The sequence below is a fragment of the Mastomys coucha genome, unplaced genomic scaffold (genome assembly GCF_008632895.1).
Source record: "Mastomys coucha isolate ucsf_1 unplaced genomic scaffold, UCSF_Mcou_1 pScaffold20, whole genome shotgun sequence".
Classification (NCBI taxonomy): Eukaryota; Metazoa; Chordata; class Mammalia; order Rodentia; family Muridae; genus Mastomys; species Mastomys coucha.
The window spans coordinates 104,634,191-104,659,445 of NW_022196903.1; the positions used below are offsets into that span (position 1 = coordinate 104,634,191).

The following is a 25,255-nucleotide window of genomic DNA, read 5'->3' on the forward strand; positions in this document are numbered from 1 at the left end:
AAAGGCTGCTTGGCCTTTTCTCTCCCCTTGTGCTCTTGCCTCTCTCTTGCCTCTTGCCCTCTGAATCCCCCTCTCTCCCCATTCCCTTCCCCCCTTTCCACGTGGTCATGGCTGTCCTCTACTTCTCTACTTTCTCCTCTCTGCCTTTCTCTGCCTCTGCTACTCTCTCTCTTTAAAAAAAAAGAAAGAAAGAAAAAAGAAAGAAAAACAACATAAGTGGATTTGGGAAATTTCAGAAGGGTTCTCCTCTAGATGAAGAATTAGCAGCAACTAATGGCTACTGAGGGACTTCTACTGGGATGAGCCCACTGGTAGAGTATCCAATCCCAAAGAATCAGCCCTAAACACATGCATATAGGCAACACTAAAGGAATTGATCAGTTATATTTATGAATGTATATCTATATTATGTTTGGTATATATGTATATAAATTTACAAATATTTGGTATATATCTAAACTAATAAGTAAATAATAAGAAACGATTAATTTGTCAGGGAGTTATGGAGTGGATATAGGACTAGCTGGCCAGATGAGAGAGAGAGAAATTATGTAAATATAATGCCATATAAATATAAATATATAATATTCTCAAAAAAAGAAAATTCTGGGCAAAGAGAATATCACCATACAGTAAGCCCTTTCTTTCAACTGTGCCTGGAAGAGCAAGAACTCAAATCTAGGCACATGTGAGTGAGACTAACTAGGTGTAGGAGATGTAGCCATGTCAGATGGTGCAGGGCTATCGACAGACTTTGAAGCATACTTTAGAGGAACCCCCTTGGTCTCATTTATAGCTCTCATAAAGACCACTTTGGTAGCTCTGTGAAACTGTCTAAAGGGAAGCAAAGCCAGATTCAGCAAAGTCAGATGTATTCTACAGAGAGTCCTAAGCACAACATGACAGGGGATCAGCAGATGGAAAATGGAGGCATAAAATTTGAAAATTCGAAAATGGAAACCACTGTCCTTTGTGCTTTAATGGTATTACATGAATAAATATATTTAGCTCTCAGAGGGTCAGCATGGAGAAGGAAAGTAATTTTAAGGAATATTTTGCAGGTAATGTTAGCCAAGTCCATAGTGAGTACACAAAATTCATAAAATATAAAGACACTGCAAGAATGAGAATGGAGGGCTCTGGTTTTTCACATAAATAGAAGCAGTTGGTCATAACCAAAAGAAAATTAATGCATGAGCAAGTTTCAAAGGAAGCCCTTCATCCCAAGACTGTTAAAGATGCCAGTTTGCTTGTCTCAGCAGCCTGGTGGGGACAGGGAAAATGCAGGTCCTGTTTACGTGGATGTGAAAGTATCTTTCTCAGGATTTTCTCCAGGCTCTAATGCATTCATCTGGCATCATACAGATACCACTTGATACATTGTACAGGAGAGTTTCCAATTCTCTCTTCTCCATAACACACATGTTTGATGCTTCTATAAGCCAAAGCCATGGAGAAAATTTACCTATAAAATTATGCATTCAGATAGATACCTTCATCCATCTTTCTTTGAATTACATTTAAGTTTGACTTGTTTTAATTTCAAGACTCAGATGAAACAAGGCACCATGGGTTCAGAGCTTTCTTCTTTAAGTTGTAAGTAATGTGTAAAAAGAGCCAAAATGTTTTCCTGTAGAAAGTAATAGAGGACTCACATTTTTGTTAACAGGTTTCTTTTCTTTTTCCTCCCTTTTTTATAGCTTCAAAAGGAGTTGACATTCTAAAACATTCTTTGTTAGTTCCAAAACATTTTAAAGGTGATTAAAACTGCCAAAGATATGTGTATGTTCTCTATTTAGTATCTCAATCTCTCTCTCTCTCTCTCTCTCTCTCTCTCTCTCTCTCTCTCTCTCTCTCTCTGTGTGTGTGTGTGTGTGTGTGTGTGTGTGTGGTACCCAACAATGATGCTGAGAATCATTTGATCACAATCAAAGTTTGAATGCTTCCATGAGTTGTCTTGGCAACAGCTCTGATTTTCCCATTGAGAGAAGACAATAAGATGTTACTGAAAACAAGGCATACATCCTGCCAAAGTAGGCTAAATGTTGTTTTGTGGCTTCTGGATGCTAGAAGGAGTCACTACTGCTAATTGTGTTTCATTGCTTCATGAATATACAAAAGATGGATTAGAAGTAAAAGGGACTATTCTCAGAGCAACTTTATCCTTCCACCAGATTCACCAGCTTAGGAAATACATTTATTTAAGGGATGTGAACTTGATAGGAACTCCATGCTGTTTTGCCTTTTGCAGAGTATTTTCAAACATCTCTGTTCTCTTAGATAAGTTTGCTGAAGGAACTAAAGACTGAAAATGGAATTTCTCTCCAGGTGAGTACTGCTCAAGATGCAGTTCTCTCTCAGTATCAATTTGTATCCCCACCCAAGTAGTTGACACAGTCAGGGAGGAGCAGACAATGACAAGCTCAATAAACATACAATCATTGAAAATTATGCATTATATCCTAGTCTCTCTCTGTCTCCTCTGTCTCCCTCTCTCTCTCTCTCTATATATATATATATATATGTCTCTTTCTCTCTTTCCATGTTGCTATAATCCTATTTTTGTGGCTCTAAACTGAATAGGTTTTCTAGAATGCATCCACTCATTTTTTTTTTTTAGCTGCTATTCACTGAGCCCTTACTGTGATCCAATGAGTTGGAAGAGATGGTTTGTATTTACAAAAACTAATAAGGAAATGCTTAATAAGGATATTCATAAGGAATAATCACAAGAATGGTGACTGAAATAAAGATGGGCAGGATTTAGAACTGAGTGTCAGAAATGACTGCCAAAAGACATGAGTGGGAAACCCTGGTGGCCTGTAAAAGGCCATGGGAAGAGCAAGCAAAGTGGGAAGGGGCATCATAACAAAGGACCGAAGACAGACAGGACACAGCTCATTCAAGGGACTTGAAAAAGGAAGGAAATGCAGAAAAGGAATCCAAAAAAGGTCTCTGGACCTGGTAAGAATTTTTTGTCTTCATCTGAAATGTGACAGAATTTGAGCAACCATATTTAAAGAGGCATCATGACTGCCAGCCCCAGGATTTCTAAGATGAACAAGACTTGGGAAAGGCCCTGACTCCAAAGTCTTTCAAGGAATCTAGGAGAGACTTGCAAAGATGATCATTGGGTAAGAGATTTTGCTGTACAATCCTTAGGAATGGATTATACCAGAGTATTCATTTGATGACTAGGGCATCCTGTTCATATCTATAACCCCAGCTCCAAGTGAAATGAAGATAAGCCTGTTTGGCCCCTGACTAGTAGAAAAAATACAAACTCCAGGTTTGTGGAGAATACCTGCTTCAAAAGAAAAAGGCCAAGAGTAATACAGAAGAACACTAGACAATCTCTTCTCTCCTTTGCACATGTAGCATTCACATGTGCACATAACACTCCTGAGTGTATATATATATATATATATATACATATATGTCTTAGTTTGGGCTTCTATTGCTGTGATAAAATAACACAACCAAATGCAACATAGAGAGATTAGGGTTTACTTCGTCTTACAGTTTGAAATCCATTGTGAAGGAAAGTTGGGGTAGGAACTCAAGGCAGAAATCTAGAGACAAGTATTAAATCAGGGGACATAGAAGAACACCACTTCCTGGCTTACTCCTTTTGGTTTGCTCAGTTTACATTCTTAAATACCTCAGGACAACCTTGCCATGGGTGCCACCATCCATAATGAGCTGAGTGCTCCCACATCGTGCATTAATCAAGAAAACATTCAAAACTTCCCCCAGCCTTTCTTACAATTCTTACATAAGGATTTTCTCAGTTGAAGTTCCCTAGTTGCATTATCTAAATTGTAGACACAAAGGAAAAGAAAAATGAGTCTCAGGAAGGCAAGATCAAGGCAATGAAGCAGTCAATTGTACTCTGTGACTGTCAGGCCCATGTCCTTTCACTGTACCTTTGAGGGGCTTGGGTAAGCAGCCTCTGTAATACCTTAGTGTGCCCACATTCCCATAGATCTGTTTGCAGAAACCAACTGTATGGCTCTTTATTTGAAATTTGCAAGGCAGTTTTTTTTTGAGGGCCTAAACCACTCCATAGCTGTGGACTTCGATGGGGATGTTGAACATCAGAGTGCACTGACTCCTCAGAAGAGCAACATCGTATGGTTTGGTGAAAGTTGTTGATATCATTGAAGCCCTTTACCTGCCATCTAGAGATGACACATGGCACATTAATGAAATTGAGGCTATGATACAGGGCCTTATCTCCATCTACAGGAAATGCAACCTCCCTAGACACTATCAATATTCACAGGGCATAGAATATATGCAGTATAGAAGTTGAAGGTCAAGAGAGGAGAGAGATGACCCAAATAAATGCAGAATTATCAACAAAAAATAAAGGGCAGGCCTAATGAGGTATCAAAAGAAAGCTGGGTATACCAATGACCAAAACTTCCCAAATTCAACTGGAAGCCATTGCTAAAGGCTTTGAGAGCAAAGATAAGACCACACTCTGGTTTGGTAAGAACTTCACTCTGGCCTCTTGCAAAAATATTGCTGAGTTTAATTATGGTAAGTACTCTACAATTCCAATCTTAAAGCACATGGAATATGTATGAGGAATGCTAGGGGCACTTGGTCTTTAACCCTTTTCTTGGCATCTGTAGTTTCATTTGATTCTAGTTTTGTTTTATGTTCCTTAGAACTCTAATGAGGACTTTGAAGCTCATCTAGCTTGGGCAGCTTTGCACTTATTGAAATGGATCAACTCCCGATGTCTTTAGAAAGAGAATACAACAAGCTCAGGTTTTCTGTTTTAAAAACCCACTGATTGGCTTGCATGGTAACACAGAACATCTTTGTATCACCCTCAAAATATTGCCCAGACTTTTTGCATCATAACGTGGAATGGGATGGATGTAGCCTCCTGCAGCAAAGGCTGTTAGGTTCCATCTGGATGAGTGTGGCTGGCGATTGAAAGAAAGCTGATGAAATCTGACAGAAGTGTGTCTCTCCAGGCTGATGGTGAGGGAATGCTTTGCCCTTTGTATGTTAAATCACTGCCAGGCAGAGACCTAACATTTTTTATGCTCTCAAACCAGCAGGAGGGGTAAATAACCTTTTTGGTTGCAAACACAGCACACAGTGACAGTATTGGATATATAAAAGAATGACACTCCCGTTTCACATTAGAAGTTGAACATGTTTTAAGATCAAAACTGAGAGTTAGGACTCAAATAAGGGAGAGAAATTCTGTGTACATGAGTACATATCTGGGTATATGCCTAAGTGTTTGTTTCTCTGCTTGTCTATGTTTATCCACAAGTGTGTCACATGAGTGCTTACCAGCTTGCATGCATGTGAGTATACATGTGTGTGCCTATGTGTGTGTGTGTATGTTTTCTTATATGCATGTGTACTCATATGTTTCTTTGTATTAAAGTATGTTTATGTATGCAAGCATGTGTGGGTACATATGTATATTTCTTTTTAAATTTGTCTGTGTGCATACGTAAGTATATGTATTTCTGTGTGCATGCATGTTTGGATATTTGTAAATGTGACTTTATATGTATCCATATATTTGTGTGTATGTGTTGTTATGTTTGTGCTTTTGAAAATGTTAGTATGTGCCTATGTATATATTTATATGTACATGAAATTAGTACTTCATGTGTATTCATATGTACATGGATTAAATCATGTGTATATATGTATGAGTATGTGTTTGCATGTATACTTTTCAGTAATGTGTTTGCCTATTCACATGTTCATTTAGTTGTATATGTGCATATATTAGTGAAGACATATATGTATATGTGAGTGTATGCATAGATATGTGTACATTTATTTGGGCATATATGTGCCTCTCTGTATCAAAATGAATGTGTACCCTTGTATATATTTGGGCATGGGTATATGGGTACATGTGTTTTCATACATGAACCTGCCTGTACGTGTTTATCTATGCACATGTACATATATACATGTCCAAAAGAGTATATTATGTGCATGTCTGTGCACATACATCAGCATATGCACATTTGATGTTTGTATGCACAAACATGTATATGTTCATATTTGTAGGTAACTGTGTGTAAGGGTATATGGGCATGAATGTGCACATGTATTCATATCTTTCTATGTATGTGCATGTAGGCAGGTTTTGTTCATGTACAGCACAGTCAGAAGTGGCTTTTCTAGAGGAGTTGGCTTTGAGTCAGTCTTGGTGGGTAAGAAGGCCTGGCAAGGGCAATAGGAAACTTTGCCTAAAATGCAGACAACTAGACAAAATACAGCTATGATTTTGATTTGTGGGAGAAGAGATAACATCATGCTTTTAGTCATGAGAGAAAAGCACACACATATGTGATTCTAGCATGAGCAAAGCCATGGGTCTCATGCTTCAGTATTAACTTGCATTTATCTGGAGCACCTGCCCAACAGGTAAAGGAATTGTGTGTGCACTAAGCACCATGTCTGCACTGAGACAGTAAATGGGAAAAAGAGGACATATGTGAAACCATGATTTTCCCAGGATTAATTCAATTATCCTGTGCCTATCCCAGAATCCCTATAGTATCTTTAACTACACATCAAGCAAGGTAGAATGTTAGCAAGTATTTAAAAGAAAAACATCTGCACAGAAAAATGTGGAGAGAATTGGTAGGTTATGTGGCTATCTCTTTTATAAGTGCCACTCACATTTTCCAGGCTACCCCCTGCCAGCCATCATGTGAACCCTTTTCTCATGATTTCTTTTATTCTTCCCAAGTGTTTAGAACAAATTCCATAGGATAGCAGGATAGAGGGTTTATATAGCCTGCATGGGTTGAAGTCATCACTTTCTTACTTACTAGAGCAAGAGCTACAGTGAGCTCTAACAACAAAACACTTCTTTCGTTTAAATAAACACACTAAAAGGTGGAATCCCTTACCCACTTAAAAAAAGGTCTTTCCTCGCATTTCATTCTAGAATCTCTGTCCTCTTGCCAGCCATGTGGCCTTGTTTGATTTTTAACTAGATGGTCACTTTAACTAGGCTATCAGTGGTACAAATGTTAAAGTTTGAGAAAACCTATATTGACTGCCAAGAATTCATTTCAGTTTTGTCCCATGAATACTTCAAGTATCTGCCAGGTAATGCTGTTTCCTCTTCATAGGGACAGAATCAAGGAATATTTTCATTTTTATTATACAAGCTCTGGCTAGAGAGAAGCATTTGAAGCTTCTCCAGCCACCTGAAGACTCCCATAAAGCTCTTTCATCCCTCATCTCAGCCAATACCTGTGAACACACAAAATTGACTGCTTCTTCGAAAAATAGTCAATGACAGATGAAATAGGGATTTGAGCAGACTCCCAAACAAACTAGAAACCAATTTAATACAATCCTCTCAAAACAAGCTGTTATTCATTGGATTCTACATAAAACACAATCATGTCAAGATGTATTAAGAATGTAAGGAAAAAAGAACTGGAAAGAAAGCAAGCTGTTTGCTGTATAAACCAATAAATCAGACTATGACACTGCCATTATTATTGAGTGCTCATTACCTGCTTGGCACTCTTCTGTATCTTTTCCATGGCCATATCATTTGAGCCTAACAACAGTCTTACAGCACAGCAATTGCAATCTTCACACCAGTAATTAGAGAATTAATATATACTCATCATGGAAAATATGGGCTAGGAAAGACAACATGATGGATGCTAAAGAAGTTTGACACATCAAATCTCTGGTTCAAAGGCAGAAGGTTTGCATTAACCAGAATCTAATGACTTCATACACAGTGATAGGTATATTGTGTCTTATCTAGTCAGTGCTACCTAAAAATGGTATTTGTTTTTAAAGAATCACCGTTGGTGGCAATAATGTGCCTTGCAAACCATAGGATAAATGGAAAGATAGTATGATGGATATAGTAACCACTGACATCATAGGTCTCTCTTTTTCTTTCCTCTCTCCCACTTTTTCTCTCCTCTCTCTCTCCCCATCTCTGTCTGTGTCTCTCTCTCTCCTCTCTCTCCCCTCTCTCCCACTTTTTCTCTTCCCTGTCTCTCTTTTTCCATCTCTCTCTCCATCTCTCTCCTGCCACACACACACAGAGGGGAGATTAAAATGATTTATAAATACATAAGTACTGAATTTAGTTCAGGAAAATGCCTGATAATTGTATAAACAGTACAATCAATTTGATGCTTTAATCGCATAAAAAAAATAACCTAAAGTTTCCTCCTGGAAACGAATGCAAGGAGGTACACTGGTAATGGATATTGAAGCTGTGAAAGACAATTTCTGAAGATGTCTGAAGCAGTTACATGTGTGCAACTTTTATGTATTGGCCTTCAGCTTGGTTAAGCTAGGTTGGCCTCACATGCCCCCCAAGTGTTTCCTGTGGCATAAACTCTTATGTGCAAAATGATGTAATGCTCAAGGTGTTGCTAATGTCCCCATCACTATGATAAACTTGCATTTTTCTTTTCTTTCCTTCTTTTAATGTTTTGACCATTATAGTACCTGGAATTTTCTTTTGTTGTATTAAAATATTACATTTATATAAAATGTTTTGCTCAAATTTGCATAATGGGTCATGCCCATTTTCTCGCCTCCAATTCCTCCCTTTTAACCATACAACAATATTTCTTCCCGATTTCGTGAGTTATTTTTTTAAGCTCATGGAGCCTATTTAGTATTGATGCAGTTTTGAGTCATCATCATCATCATCTGGAGCATGGGCAGGCTCTCAGTGGCTGCATGCCTGAAGAAAACTGACTATTTCTCCCAGCAGTCATCAATTGACAATCAGAATGAAATTTCACAACCATCTCCCTCATCCATACTGGCATTTCATTTGGCTTGTGCTAGTCATGCACACGAAGTCACATGCCTGGGCATTCACATATGCAACTGCCTTAAATTTGCATGTTCAAAGCAAGCACTGGGGCACACTGACTGTAGTATTCTAAGTAAATAAGAGAGTACAACCTGAACAGTATATGAGCAAAGGCAACTCCCTTGATTATGAAGATGGGGAAAGCTGTATGTAGACCATCACTAAACATCAGATCAGATGTGAGCAAGGCCTCAAGGGCAGGGCAGGAAGGCAAAGGCCATTTCAAGAGGAAGGGTTAAGCAGATACAAACACAAAGTGGGAGAAGGGTTATAATGAAGCTCTACATTATCTTGTCATTGAATATTTATTTTTATATACTCTATGTTTAATTGACAAACAAAATTACACATGTTTGTTATCTACAGCATGTTTTGACAGGTCTGCATTTTGGAATGGCTAAATCAAGCTAATTAAATTATATTACCTCACACATATCTTTTTTGTGGTGAAAAAAAATAACTGAGGATTTTCTGTCAACAATTTGTAAGCACAGAATACACTGCTATTAACTACAGTCACCGCATCATAAAGAAAATCTGATTTCTTTGCTTCTGCTATTATAATCCAGCTCTGGATGGCAGAGCATGTGTCTGTCATGCTTGAAACCCAGCAACTGAGCCAGAGGAGGCACACAGCAGTACCTCAGTAAAATTGTATCTTGACATGGTATTGCAAAAGATGCCTCATATACAATAAATCTATCTATCTATCTATCTATCTATCTATCTATCTATCTATCTATCTAATTTCTGGCATACAGTTATCATGTGCCTCCTGTGTCAGTAGCTTGACACCAGTAAATTGCTTCGAACTCTTTTTCTAATAAGGTACTATTAATGAAGACTCACATGTACAAATATATTGCTGTTTATTTTACAATTGCCACTGAAGACAATAGCAGTGATCAATGGATACCATTTTGATGAATCACCAAATCTGAAATTCGTGTTTTCTCAATGGCTCTGATCTTTCTTCCTCATCTATGCCCTGTACTTCCTCTACTATCTTTACGTTTTTGAAGCATAGTAAGACTGTCATAATTCCCAGAGCTGCAAGTCTGTTAGCCTTGCAGCTATTCACAGCTTGCTTCAAAACTTCCCAAGCTTGTCTTCAAATAAACTGACTCTAAAACTTTGACAAAGCAGCTGGCAACTTTATCATGTTGTACACCAGTTTCCTCCAAATTGCAGCATTCCCTGCTGGAGGTGGGAAGGAAGCTGTGGCGCTCAAGAAGCTACAGGTTCTGAAGACGCCCAGGAGAGTCAGAGAGTTAGGAGATCCATACAAGGCCATTCCCAAGGTGACATAAGGAGCAAACAATTGTTGGGGAAAGAGATGCTCCCTTAGGTAGAGCTGCAAGAATTACAGGAAGCTGGACAGAACCCTTGAGCCAACGCTCATGCTTTTCAACAATGTTCCTATAGGTACTCCAAGAAATTGCCTGACTTACAAAGGTAGACCTGGGTGGAATCTTTTATTTGAACTGTCCTTGGTGTCCTATTGAATAAATGGTGAATAAATGTTAGGTCACATCCCCCCCAGGGGGCCTCAACAGTTCATGAGCATAGGAAATATTTTGTGTATAGAAAATAGCATCTCAATTCTATGACAATTTTTTTCTCTTCCTGGAGAAATACAAAGTTTTGATTAAAATGACATTTCCATGTGATCAGTGGGAGATACTGAACTTCGATTAAACACAGACTGAACACTGAAAGTTTTTGAAATTCTTAACACATCAAAGACAAGAAGTCAACTAATAGTGCTATGCTAATTTCTGGAGTGTGAAGACATCTCATGATATGCCTCCACATCTTTCTGTAACTATTAGCACTAGGAAAGAAGAAATATGGAGTATATCCAGCTGAACTTTGCCTGACATTGAGCTATCTCTAAACCTGTTCATTGTAGACACATGTGCTCTTAGTTATGTTTCTGTCTGTTTAGGCAGGAATACTATGGGTTCTTATAGATACACAATCCTAAATGACACATGTGTCTTTAAGTATAAAATATCTGAAAGAGTCTACAAAAAACCCACATTTTTCCAATATCCCTTCCACAACAAGGCTAACGTGGCAGAAGGTAAGGACTAAAAGCAGAGACTCTACTGGCTCATTGATTCCTAGGGTCCTGTGAGTTCTATCTTCATTTACTAGTTTGATCCCTACCTTATGAGGCAGGAGCTGCTATTATTTTTATTTTAAAGTTGAAAAACTGAAATATGGAGAGACCCATATAATAATAGGTGCCAATGCTGGGTTTTCAAAATTTATATAGATTGATGCTACATATATTAAGGTGTATATTCTAAGGCTGTCTATGTTCTTCCCAAAGGGTTAAGCCACTTTGGACATTGTGAAGGACAATCTTTTCTTTACTAGGCAGAAGATCAGATAGCTAAGGTTGGATTAAGCTGAAGAGAGGACCATTCCTGGGAAGGGGCTTCAGCTATGAGTACATGGACACATACTCTATAATGAAAGGGACTAATCAGTTTCTAACTCATTTCCTTGGCTAAATTAATTAGATTGTTATAAAAAACTAGTATAGACTATCCAAGGGTAAAAACAGTAGTGCATTATATGGTAAGCATCATATGAACTAAAGACCAATATGACATTAAAAGTGTTATAAAGTATAATGCTAAAGGATGCTCTATATGACATCAAAATGAAATGCTACCAAATTCTTTATGCTAGGGTATCCACAACTTGGTTTGTTTATTGAAATTTTATGGGTTTAATCTCTTTAGATCTGCATATATGGACTAGATACAGCCTGAATATTCTCATTGATATATGTCCTTACTCTTTAATGTAACAATTTTTCAGGTCTAAAGATGGAACCCAGAACCTTGAGCAAGGTGCAAAGGTCTCATGGCTTTTTTGATCAGAATGCCTACATGTTGGTTACATCTGATGGATGGTATATATATATATGTATATGTATATGTATATGTACATACACACACATATATGTATACACATACATATATATGTAATGGCTGTGCAACTATGGCATATAATAGAGAAAAGAGGTGTCAAGCTATTGAGTCTACCCATTGTATATTTATGCAGTATCTTATACTTTTCTATTAGGTAGTGAATGCTGCCCCCAGGAAGGGTCTAACTTCATGGAACCTATAATAGACATGGAGACAGTCTAAAATCAAAGGAAAAATAGTATAATTTTAAGCAGAGACTGATTCTATGCAGGAAACTGTCTTTGGAGAAGGTATAAGTAAAAATGCAATGGGTCAGAACATTCTGGGAAGAACACCTGAAGAGGCAAAGGAGAAACAACCTAGGCAAAAGCAAACTAACTTAAATGCAAAGAACTTGTACAAAGATTCCATAGTTGAATTAAAAAGATTTATGTGAGATCCGAAAGACATTCTAGAAGGGTGGATAGTTCAGAAATTGAAACTCACAGAAAAGTTGGGAAATAGAATGAAATTCATCTGGAAAAACAGTTAAGTACAGCACATGTAGAATAATGTAAACTCCTAATGGAGTCTAACATGAAAATAGGGGTTGTGGACCATCATAATCTAATTCATCGCCAAGGACCTAAGGGTTGCACTGATGCAAAAGACAAAGCTCACTAGCTTCCCAGTCTAGCCTAGCCTTCAGAACCCATGAAGGAGTCTGTAGGAGTCCAAACATACCTGATTTCCAAAGAGCTCTAGGTTATAGGAAGGCACATCATAGTCAGAGAAGCGCTGGACCACAGAAAGATGGTTGTGGCTCTACTATTCCAGACTACATGACTTCATATACCCTTTGACACTCACCCTTTCACTAGGACAATGACTCCAAATAGTAGACAGTGCATGACTGCTTAATCTAGTTGACTGCCCCAGAAAGCACCAAACTATGGTAACAGGGTATGGGTACCATCCAAAGTATAAGTAGCATGAGTTGACAATAAGGTGTTAGAATCCAATTATTTTTTCAATAAGAGCAGGATAGAAATGCCATAGCTAGATACTGGTGTGTTGTCTTTTATGTTTTATAAACATATAAAAACCAAAAATGTCTTACTTTTTAGGGAAACTGAATCACTACTGTGTAGGTTTCACAAAAAAGTGCGTGTTACAAAAGTGATACAAAAGCATGATTAATGAACAGAAATAATTTTAAAATAAAGGTCTCAGAATCTCTGCATAGCAAATCATACACTAAACTTTTTGAGATTTAAAATAATAGGCAACTTTTACTCAAGATTACAAGATTCTTGTATAGTTTCTAATTCATGTTTTTCTATGTATAATTGTCATTTAAACCTGATTAAAAGTCTATCCTGAACATTATTCTGTAAGATCTCTCTATGCATAAGGACTTACCCAATGTTAGCTAACATAAACTTAAGCTCTGAAATATATGTGCAGCCAAGTTGTTTCTCTTTTTAGCAGAAAGTCACCGGGATGGCCACTTTTCTCCTAGCTATATTTTCTGTGACACAGCTTTAAGTATTCAGACACTGTCTGCAGTCATTGTATTTGTAATAGTGCCTTGTATGTTGTGTCTCCTAGCTCTACATACAAACCACCACGCTTACAATCTCCATGAACCTAAGTGCATCAGTGGCGCTGGGGATGCTATACATGCCGAAAGTGTACATCATCATTTTCCACCCTGAACTCAATGTCCAGAAACGGAAGCGAAGCTTCAAGGCCGTAGTCACAGCAGCCACCATGTCTTCAAGGCTGTCACACAAACCTAGTGACAGGCCAAACGGTGAAGCAAAGACAGAACTCTGTGAAAACGTAGACCCAAACAGTAAGTAACCCTCCTTTTATTTTTCCATCCTGCATCAGGAGAAAGTAGGATGTGTGTTGCTGCTCTTTGGAGTAAGTAAGCTTGCCTTGTGGATGGTTTGCCCTGATGAATGGTAACTTTTCCTCTTTTGACTTTGATGAATTTGCTACTATTTTCTTGGTAGAAAGCTTTACAGCATTCTGCCTCCTCATTCATTCCCCTGTCTCTTTGTCCTTTGCTCCAAGAATATCCAGTGGAAATAAACATGTCTATCATGGCTTCTTTATCAGACCCATCCCACTAGGGAAATGGTTTTCTCTTAGGAAGACTGCTTCCTGCAAGCAAAACAGCTTCCTCTTAGAGAAAGCCATACCTAGTGAAATAGAGCACTGGAAATAACATTAAAATTTTTGGAGAACTTTAGATGCATTCCTTCCTTTCACTGAGATATGAATGTGGAGAAAATTAATTCCAAAGCAAGTCTTTTAGAAATAGAAGCATAAGGTATTGAATATAACTGTTGAACTTTTATTAAGTACATAGGCCCGAAGACTGTCATACTAAAACAGCACACACTTGGGGAAAGTATCACCTATGCCACTGAGAAAGAAAGCCATTTTTTTGAAGGACAAAAACTCTCAGCTATGATTCAGAATTGTTAGACTCAATTCCTAACAGGCAAGTAAATTCCAGTGTTACCTGCAAAAGATGTAAAATCAAATGCACATAGAACATGTCATATATAACACTACATTGACTCAGATGTTAGCTGCATAAAATTCTCCATTATTATTTTTACTAACTGTATACATACTGTAGTTTTCCCTGCATAGCTCAATTTCAGTAGCTGCTTAAACAGAGTTTTGTCAAATTTCCACTTTCTGGAAACTTTATCCATTTTTATTCCAATAACATTTTAAAATCATATATCTGCACACACACACACACACACACACACACACACACACACATATACAATTTTAACAAGATTTTGGCCCAAAACAGTAAGTAGAGCAGATAGTTAGAAGTTTCTCTATTTGTATTTTTAAATGAAAAAATACGAACCATAAATTCAGACACTAATCCTACAATACCTTTACAATTAATAACTTTTTACTATAGCTAACTTTTAATGTTCATATCAATCCTTGTTGAGTCCTTGAGTAATTTCTAAAATGCAAACAGTAACATTAGTACTAACACTGCATCACCTACTTTTAAAATATGTATCACACAAAAGCTGGTATGGAAGGCCCTGTGACTCAACAGAGAAGATGCTCTTATTATCAATTTACTGATAAAGGCCTACCACAGGGAACTTCTGTGACATAGCCAAAGTCATGTACCTACTTAGCATTTAAGGTTGAGTTAAACCAGATCTAATTCCTAAGGCCATGCTTGTTCCTCTTTGCTACTGTATATCCTGAAATATGTCTACAAGACAAATCCCTAGTAAACCACATTTTGGCTCTGTTACATGGTAGTATAGATAATGATGATGATGATGATGATGATGATGATAATAATAATAATAATAATAATAATAAATAATATGTGATGATGGTGGTTGTGATGATGGTGGTGATGATGATGATGGTGGTGGTGGTAATGGTGGTGGTGATGTTTTGAGGCGAGCTGTCTTTGTTGAAACATGCTATACTATGAAATATATGGTTGCTCATTATATTGTAAGCAGAAAGTAATAACCCTATATTTAGAGAAGGCTGCTCAGGTAGAAACCTTGTCATACTAACTCCAAAATTCAAATATTCTAGTATCAAATGTAATCATTGTAATAAATCCACTGAGAATTCATTGGATATCTGACTTTTTAAAAAATTTGTTGACGGTATGGATATTCTAGCATCTACAAAGAAATATAACATATACTACAGAAGAAAAAAAGGAAAAGAGAAAAGAAAAATGAAGAGAATATTACAATCAAATACAGTCCTTGTCTCTCAACCAGTTAAAAGATGTTTGAAATTCTTCTAGCGTTTCTAATGTTGTGTATCCACTGCCTTATAACACCACAAAGGCTAACTAGAGATTGGGGGAACCACAGAAGGAGACTCATGTACCTCCAAACATTGGGGTTTCTGATGACACAGCTTTTGCAGAGCATTGAGAGAACCCACTCCTCCCCAGCCATCTGACAGCACTGTCAGCAGGCAGCTCTGTGTTCTGAATCTCTGTTGTCTACTATAGTCAGCATAAACACTGGTGTCTCTCAAGCCCACAAAAGTACAGCTGTCCAAATGGAAGAGATCTAGTTTCTATTTGACTTTCTTTTAAGTAAACAACTAGCCATGGCAATAAGTATGTCACTGGACATCACAGGTCTGGAAATTTGGGCATATTAAAGGCAAATGCTTAATCTTGGTATGCCCAGTCTGAGTCATGGTGGAGACTGGCTTCTGTCATATTAGCATTGGTACTTATCTGGAACAAACACAGATTAAAGGAATGAAATAATTTGAGATAAAAATATACATCATTTGAAATGTTCCCCAAACAAACTTCTAATGTAGAAAATGTGGTATCATAGATGTCAATTGCATTTAAACCTGTGGCCTGAAAGTCACAAATATGCATATGTATGCATTATGCATGGATATATACATTGCATTAAGATTAGTAGTGAAAATTTAAGTTAATGGAAATATACAAGGATGATCTGAAGCTATGAAATGTCATAACATGATGTTATGTTGAAAACCAAGAGTGGCTCAAATCATCTCCAGAATATAAATTTTGGCGATGGAGACACTGAAAATCTGCATCTCTCCAAAGGGGAAATTCTTTTTTAAGGTGGTGGAAGATATCTGAGAAGACAGGCCAGTTCATAGAATGTACTTCAAAGTAATTAATAGTCCAGAAATGCTCTCCAATTCATCTCTGCTTGGAACACTTAGCGTGGATCCTTCTCAGTCCATGGTGTTTTCATCTTGAACGGCTCTGCTCCATCACTGCAACTTGCCATCTGGTGCATGACCACTTCCACTCATCCAACTCCACACTGTACATGTCTACATGAAAATGAGCTTGCTTCTTGGCTTACAATGTGCAGACATTAAAACTGCCCTCTTTACTTCATTACTGTTTAAGGATTGAAATTTTCCTCTCTAGTTGTTCCTTCAGTTAAAATTCTGATTGCTTGAAAGAAAAACATCCTTTTGTTTACCAAGGAAAAGGGTCAACCTTGTCAAAAATTTAATGTTATCTGTACACTGTGCATATATTCCATATTCAATCTCAGGTCAGTTTTTGCCAGTGTCTATGTTCAGACTGAAAACATGTTCAGGGTACATTAGGATGAGGCTCCAATATTTTTACTTATACATAGGTAATTTCTGTCACAGGGATTCATAAAAGCCAACATCATTTGTATACTCTAGCTATGTCCAAAGTGCTGCTCCTCAGAATTTCTTCAAATTCTGGTCCTCTCACCTTCCTCCTGACTTTGGCCTCTCTTCCTGTACTTCCAAATATGAACCTGCGTATATACATGGAAAACTGGAAGATGTCAAATGAATAGAAGGTCATGTTAGGGCTGTGGCCTATGACTATTATTATGGTCCTTTTCAGGATAAATGGATGATATTAATAGGTGGGCTATATGACTTAATTGCCATATGTGAAGATGATCTTGTGTATTCCTCATCTGGAATAATCACACTCATCAGGTTCTATGTGAATTACCCTCTTACCTCATGCTTCTCTTGAGCAAAGATTACATTGCATAATGATGAGAGGTTGTACCCTGGTTCTAAGATAACATCCATTTTCTAAGTTGATGTCCCCTCAGCTGAGAAATAGTGAAAACACTTGCATGGATGCAGAGTATATGCTGTAAGTTCAGTAGAAGCTAGTCATGGTAGACAGGTGAATAGCTAAGACTTTATCCCACTATTTACATAAATGAGAGTTTATTGCTGATAAATGACCTTGAAAGAGAGAAGCTAGATATATAATATATAACAGATGGGTTTTTGCCCATGAATATAGACTCTGAGGAAGACCATGTTAGAATAACAACAATGTGTAGCTCAGATATAAAAATAAAATAGGATAATTTCAACCTAATTGTATTTTGATATTGCTTTTCTTTCTTTAAGTTTTTATTACTATTTGGCATTGACTATAAGGAATACAAGAAAGATCATGTGCTGGTCTCAAAAAAAGAAAAAGAAATTACATAAAATAAAAATGTCAATAGAAGGAAGTATTTGATTAACAAAAGAAACTATAGGCTGCTGGAAAATGGATGATGGCAACAAATTATCCACAAGAAATAATGCCTAGAGAGTCTAGAACACATTTCTGTGCTATGCTGATTTGTTAATGTTTCTTGTTTTGTTTTGCTTCTTCATCTGTTTGGATATCTAACACCCTCAACATGGCACTCTTTGTACTCATCCTTCTGGACTAACCAGGAACAGCTGGTCAGTAAGAATGAACTAGGCTAAGGTAAAAGGGATAGCAACAGAAAGGAGAGAGTGAGATAGATGAGTTATCAGTTGGCTGGTTCCCTCAGCTCTACAATCTCCACAAATATAACCCAGCTACCTTCAGTTCTCTAGTGGCACCAGGACTCCCATGTTCAGAGGTACCTGAATTGTGGTAAACTGGACTATACCAGCCTATTGTATCCACTGAAATAGTGGACACGATGTCTGTGGGTCTCTATTGCAGCCTCTTCTTCAACAACAACAAAAGCTGATAATAATAAAGAGGAATATTGTCTGCACATTTATTTTATATATTCCTATATATTTACTTTTCCTGTAGACTGTATACCACCAGTAAGAAAGAGTGTACAAAAGTCCGTAACTTGGTACACTATCCCACCAACAGTATAGCTTTTGACTGCTTTCCAAAAGGTAAGAAAACAATCTCCTTTTCATTTGTTTGTGTGTTATTGTCTGCAACTAAGAATAGAAATGTTTTCCTGAACACTATGCATGACAATATGAAATTCTATCTGTATAAAAAATAAGTTTTGAAAAATGACCTTTTGATGAGCTCAGTGACAGCTGCAGTACCTACCTGCTATCTTTGCTGGAGAACATGGTTATGGGTGTGGCAACTGGCCAGGTGCTTTAGAGGACTGGTGCTGAATCTGAGTCTATTTTAAACTAATTGATGTTAAAAATTATGTTAAAATCTACGTTTTTATATTCTGACAGTGTGGAATACTGACAGGGAAACAAGGGACATGTACAACTCTCTACTTCAGTTACCATTACTTTGTACATCAAAATAAATATACTCATTTCTAGAAATGTTCAAAAAATGGGAGTGACTGGTTCCAACATTGTGAGACTAATTGTCTTCTTTCTTTTGTTTCTTTTCTTCTCCTTTCATTCATTCTTTCTTTTTTTTCAACAAATAACTACAGGAAAGTTTTATGCCTGGGATTAGTGATCTGCCAGTCATAGTTCTTTGAGAAATCAAACCAACTTTAGTGGTTTCTGAAACTAGAGAAGGAGAGAAAGATGACAGAGGTCTAAGGAAAATCCCAAAATTAGCCAAATGGTTTACCAATTAATATCATGGGGCTGAAAACAATGGTATATATGACTGTCTCAAACAGTCTTATGAATGAACTTTCTCAAAATCATCAATTGACTGACCATTCATGCTCATATACGACTACCTTGTTACTCCATTAGTCGATACATGCTTGAAAAGACTATTCTTCGTGGTGCTGTTAACTTTATCATTTCTGAATATCAGCTAAGCAAATGGGCTCACAGTGAAAAACAACTCTTGCTTTCAAGCAGTTTTGCTAGATGGATTCAGGGCCTTCCACATGGTTGGAAAATAAAGAGTGGAGTCCATGGAGAGGAATGTGAAAAGGTGGTGGAGATGCCTCCACAGTTAAAGAATGTGCAGTGCTCTTACACAAGACTTGAGTTCATTTCCAAGCACTCAGATTGGAAGGCTTACAACTACTGCCCTCTTCACTCCAGGAGTCTGATGCCCTCTTCCGGCCTCCATGAATATCAGAACTTGCACGCGCGCGCGCGCGCGCGCGCGCGCACACACACACACACACACACACAAACACAAACACACACATACAGTTAAGTATAAAATAAAAATTTTAAAATAGGTAGTAGATTTGAATAAAAGATTTCCTTCTGATTGTCTCTGAACACAGCAGCTGGGAGGCTTATCTTTAGAGCGCTAAGAAAGTGAGGCCCCATCATGGAAAGTAACATTTTGTTTAGCAATGTTTAGCTACTAGCCTTTCTCTTTGTATGTCTCTATCATGGGACTTCTGTAAGATCACTGCCTGACTCCTACAATAAGTTTCTTTGAAAGGATATTCTGCATGCAAATAGTATCTTGGCCTTAAAAATTCTACTTAGCACTCAAAGACAGGATACAATTACTTTCAGAGAGTAATTACATTTCTTGTTGACTTTAGATGGATGTAACATCTCAGTCGTTAATTCCTGATGTATTGTTTCCATAGTTATTTCCTTTTCCCGTATCAACATGATCTGTCCTAGATTTTAAATAGGGCATTCTTCCCTACAGTGAATATGTAACTGTACCCCAGTGAGATTTCAAGTCTCTGCAGTACAAGTGCTTGTCAAAACACTGCAGCGCAGCTCCTCATTTAACAGTTCTTTTACAGGAGACTTCCTGAAAATAAATGAGAAAGAATTATCCCCAGGAAAAAAGATAGATTAAATATCCATCTATTGAAAATTCTTCTTAGCTCCATTATCAGCTGGTGTCTTTTGGTTTAAAGGAAGTAATAGGAAACTATGTGACGTTTACCTTTCAGTTAAAAAGTATTTCTAGGGTTGTGCATTTTGGTTAAGCAGGGAAGGGAGCTTGCTGCCAAGCCTGATGACCTCCATTACAACCTGAGATCTTCTTGATAGGAGAACAGAGTCCCTGAGGTTGTCCTGTGACCTACACACACACACACACACACACACACACAAACACACACACACACACAAACACACACACACACACAAACACACACACACACATTTAATATAAATTTAAAAATAAATACTGCTAGAAAGTAATGCTTAACAACAAAACCAACCTTTGTTCTTGGCTTATTTTTCTTCACAGATTCTTATTAGATTCTGAGAGAGTTCACAGAGAAGTCATATCACAGGATGAGGGACATGGACTGGTCTTTCTTTTTTCCATGCCACAATCAGGGCACATTTGTTCACTCATTATTGTGTTTTTCCCCAATGTTTTTCTTTGATGGTACTACAGACACTAAAAATATTTGTACTTGATTTTCTTTCCTGATCAGTTTAAAGACAGGTTCTCAAAGGAAGAATGCATCTCTATCTCTATCTATCTATCTATCTATCTATCTATCTATCTATCTATCTATCTACCTATCTATCTATATCTTTCCTTTAAAAGTATTTGGGAATTGACAATGGTCCAAATTGTGTGTTTTAAAAGAGTAGGTACCAACTGTTTACCTTAATAATGAAAATGTGTGGAGGTCAACTAGGGAAATGGTTCAGGACTCCTGTTTGAATCCATTCAGGGAGATGAAATGGTAAAGAGAAACTGCAGGTGTAAGCGTGAATCTTGTGCTAATTTGCCTTTAAAACCTCACTTCAGCCACTTTCTCCCAACAAAGACACACCATGTGCAGCAAATCTGGCCTTTGCTTGTAAGAAATGGAAGGAAATAAATTCAAAGTCAGACAGAAAAAAAATAACATGGCTAGAAAATGTAAAACATATAAGGATTCTCTTTTAAAAGTCTCTCTGGCAGATGCCCAACCTGACATCATTTCATTTATGCTTTCTCTTTTCATTTATGTGTTTATAAATGTTATAACTGTACAAAGTGCTATCAGTGTAACAACAGTTATGTTAAAATCTAATTAAAGAGGGAAGAAAGGAAAAAATGACTGACCCTATACTATACCCAAGCCAAGCAATATATTATTTTTATATCATAATTTCACACTAAGATGCTGGTGTGATTTACACAGCCTTAGACTCAACCCTGTATTACAAAGATGGGTATATAATAACCACAAGTTATATATTTGCATAGTTTGGTTCTCCAGAGCATGTATTCAGATTTTAATAGTATTAAGATCTCAATTTATGGAATTGTATTTTTTAAGTGAATATAGGTTGGGAAGATGGCTCAGTACGTAAAGTGCTTGCTGTCCATAAACTTTGGATCACTAGTACTTGAGCAAATTCCTAATGATGTGACAGCCCACCTACAGTCTTAGCTGTTGGGAGGGAAATATGGAATCCTCAAAGCAAGCTGGCTAATAAGCGTTGGGTACAGCCAAAGACCCTGCCTCAGTAAAGAAACAGAAAAAAATGATCAAGAAAGACAATGGATATAAACCTCTGGCTACCACATGTAGGTGCACAAACATGCACATTCACATATATACATGCACACCTGTAAATATATACATACACATGTACCAAATAGATACACCTCAATAATCATTTGATTCTTATCATTACTATATTGGAGCTATTTAGTACTTGAAGCTTTTAAGAACTTTGCCATGCAGAGCTTTACATCCTGTTGAGATTCTTTCTCTTTAATATTCAGTGTGGTATTCCTGTTTAAGCAGGAAACCACTTCAATTTTAAATCCACTTTAGAACACTCACTAAGTACAACACAGCAAAGAATATAAGGCTACCCCACTGTTGACACAGAATCACCTCAGAAATAAAAGCAGCTATAAATCTCATCAGGTCTGATCTCTCAGTACATGCTCAGAAACCAGTTAATACCTCCCACCTCAGCTCTGCAGCTCACTTCCCACTTAAACAATGAGATGAAAGCACACACGGTGGTACTTTCACTAGCACAGTAGAGTTATACACAACATGCCCTTACTTTATGGAAACTGCATCACACATCACATGGTATATCTAACTACTTCCCTGCTCTGTCTCATCAAGATTTATAAACCCAGGGGACTCCCGTTAAGGGGGGACAATCAAATGAATGTCTAAGAAGCTTTAGCCTGAGCCAGCACTGAGGTGACATGAATGGGAGACAGAAATGGACAAGGCCTTCAGGGAGTTCACACATGATGGAGAATTCTAAGGTAAGCAATTTTAATTCCAGATGTTGGGGCTTTTAGTACAGCAACATCAGTTGTCTACCTAAGGGTCGAGAGCATCATGTGCTGTCTTGTATGCAAGGTGGCACACACTCGTAAAACAGGGAGGACCGTGTACAAATAATCTGGAGCATAAAAATAATGGGCCTGTTTAGAGACTAGAAATAATTCTTCATGGCTGCTGCATCCGAGTTATGGACACATGGCTTTAGAGCATGACATCCAGGCTGCAGCCTTACTATGTGGAGGCTGAAGCTTCCTTTATCTCCGTGCTTTTCTATAGAAAACTGGTGAATTCTAGGGTTTCAGCCTTACCTAGAACCCGATAAGTATACAGCTAAGGGTAGACAGGAATAAGAATGAATAAGAAAATATTCAGTGTATAACTCAGCAGGTGGGATTGTATCCTTCAAGACAAACGACATAAATAAATAAAGCCCTCCAGGTCATATAGAATGAAGAGGCAACTTTTATGTTGTGGTCAGGTTTCAAATTTTTGTTCTGATTTCATGTGAAAATTCTGAAATTGATATCAGTACTGGAGCTGTATTTATGAAGTTAATCTTTCTTTTGATGCCCTAAGCCAACATTACAAAATCAGCAAAGTTTGTGCCTATCTCTCTCCTCTGTGACTAAAAGTTTCTACACCATTCATCATTCCAATCACATATGAACTTGACAATTGCCATTGGAAATGCTTTTGAGGTGAAGAGATGGCTCAGTGGTTAACAACAAACACTTCTCTGGCAGAGGAGATGGGTTCACTTCCTAGAGCCCACAGGTAACTTACAACCACATATAACTTCTGGCCCAGTGGGCCCAATACCCATTTCTAGTCACTGCTGGCTGTCACATGCATATTGTACGATTAGACTAACTCAGGATCACATACATACATCAAGTTTAAAATGTAGCACATTTAGAGTTTTCTTAGGTGGAAAACTGGTAGCTTTCAAATCACCTGAGTGGGTTTTCTCACATCCAGTCATTGAAGACAAATTTTGTCTTTTAGAACCAAATGTCATTTTAATTTAAAAAGAAAAATGTGTGTTCTTAACCAAGGTCAGTTCATTCCTGAAAATTCTCTCCCATCCAAGTGCTATGAGGAAGACTCATGTCAATATTCAACAGATGATTCTTTTCTAGTTTCTAACTACTAAAGATCTATCTCAACTTTGCAGATTCTCTCTCTCTCTCTCTCTCTCTCTCTCTCTCTCTCTCTCTCTCTCTGACACATTTTAAATTAACTTCCTCTTGAAATCAAAGGTAATCATCATTTCCTTTATGATCTACATGAATATTCACATAATTTATTTTGTCTTTTCAAGTGGAAGATTGGATTTGAATCCCTTTTTTCTATCTGTCCTTTCTCAGAGTATCTCCAAGGTCTCAACTTTTACAAGGAGGTGCTAGAGCAACCTCCCACCCACGGGTGTTCTTGCTTAGCTGACCCAAACCCTTAGATGATTTTAGTGTGAATAGCTACTTCACATCAGTAAGTGTTGGACAGCACCTTGACTGTATTGTCATTTTCTCTAGGCAAGAGTAAGTAAAGCTAAACTTGGAATGTAACCTTTGTGGATAGCTGGAATGTCACATGTGGCTTGCCTTGTACATCTCTATGACCATGGATTAGCTCCATTTTATGTAATTCCCAGGTTCCCATAGAAACAAGCTTCATTAAAGGGACACAATGGTGATAGCTTGGGGTCCTTTATAGCAGAGAAGTCCTCCACAAAGGCAGGTCATATGTGAAGGCACTTTACTGACACACTTACCTCTAAGCTCTGTCCTGTCCCTCCCCCTTCTTTCCTTTCTACCATTCCTTTTTATTCTTCCTTCTGTCTTCCTTCAATCCCTTCTTTTTCTTCTCTCTTTTCTTTTGCTTGGTTTTTGCCCCTTTCTCTCATTTCTAAGTTTGTTTATGTTTGATTATATATTTTGTTTAATTATGTGTATATGTGCCTCTGTGTGTGCATTTGTGCATGCATGCTCACACTCCCTTACATACACATGTGTGCATGCACAGGGAGGACAAAGGTAGCCAATGAGTATTCTTCTCACTTGGTTTTTACCTTAATCTCTGAAACAAAGTATCATAGAGAACCTGGAGCTCAGCATTTCAGCTAGTCACATTTTGACTCCTAGAGATTCAATAGTTTCCATTTCTCCAACTCTAGGGTTAGAAGCAACTGGTTTCACATGGCTTTCAGGGAATTAATTTAGGTCTTCATGTTAACACAGCAAGCACTTTATCAAGTGAGCCATCTCCCTGTCCCCTAGCTTTGTATTTTGTATACTATAAACCATCAAAGTTGGAGGAATGACATGTAGATTGCCAGTGAAGTCAGCCAACCTTGTCTCTTTTTTCAAAATAGATAGGTCATTGTCGTCTTCTGATGGATCATTAAGAGTCTCCTGCCTTGGTGAAGTCAACAGAGGAAAAGCTACCAGTAAACAGCTGCTGCAGGGTACATAGACTCACGCTGCCTGATATATATATATATATAT

General features: G+C 37.6%; 1 protein-coding gene across 1 annotated transcript in view; it reads left to right on the forward strand.

Annotated features, from left to right (window-relative positions):
* The window catches only part of Grm7 (glutamate metabotropic receptor 7), a 906,484-nt gene that overhangs the window by 821,334 nt on the left and 59,895 nt on the right, over positions 1-25,255 (forward strand). Inside the window, exons 15-16 of the mRNA XM_031382827.1 lie at positions 13,408-13,654; positions 18,425-18,516. Coding sequence (XP_031238687.1) covers positions 13,408-13,654; positions 18,425-18,495 — 318 coding nt within the window. The 3' untranslated portion in view covers positions 18,496-18,516. The remainder of the gene's footprint in view (positions 1-13,407; positions 13,655-18,424; positions 18,517-25,255) is intronic.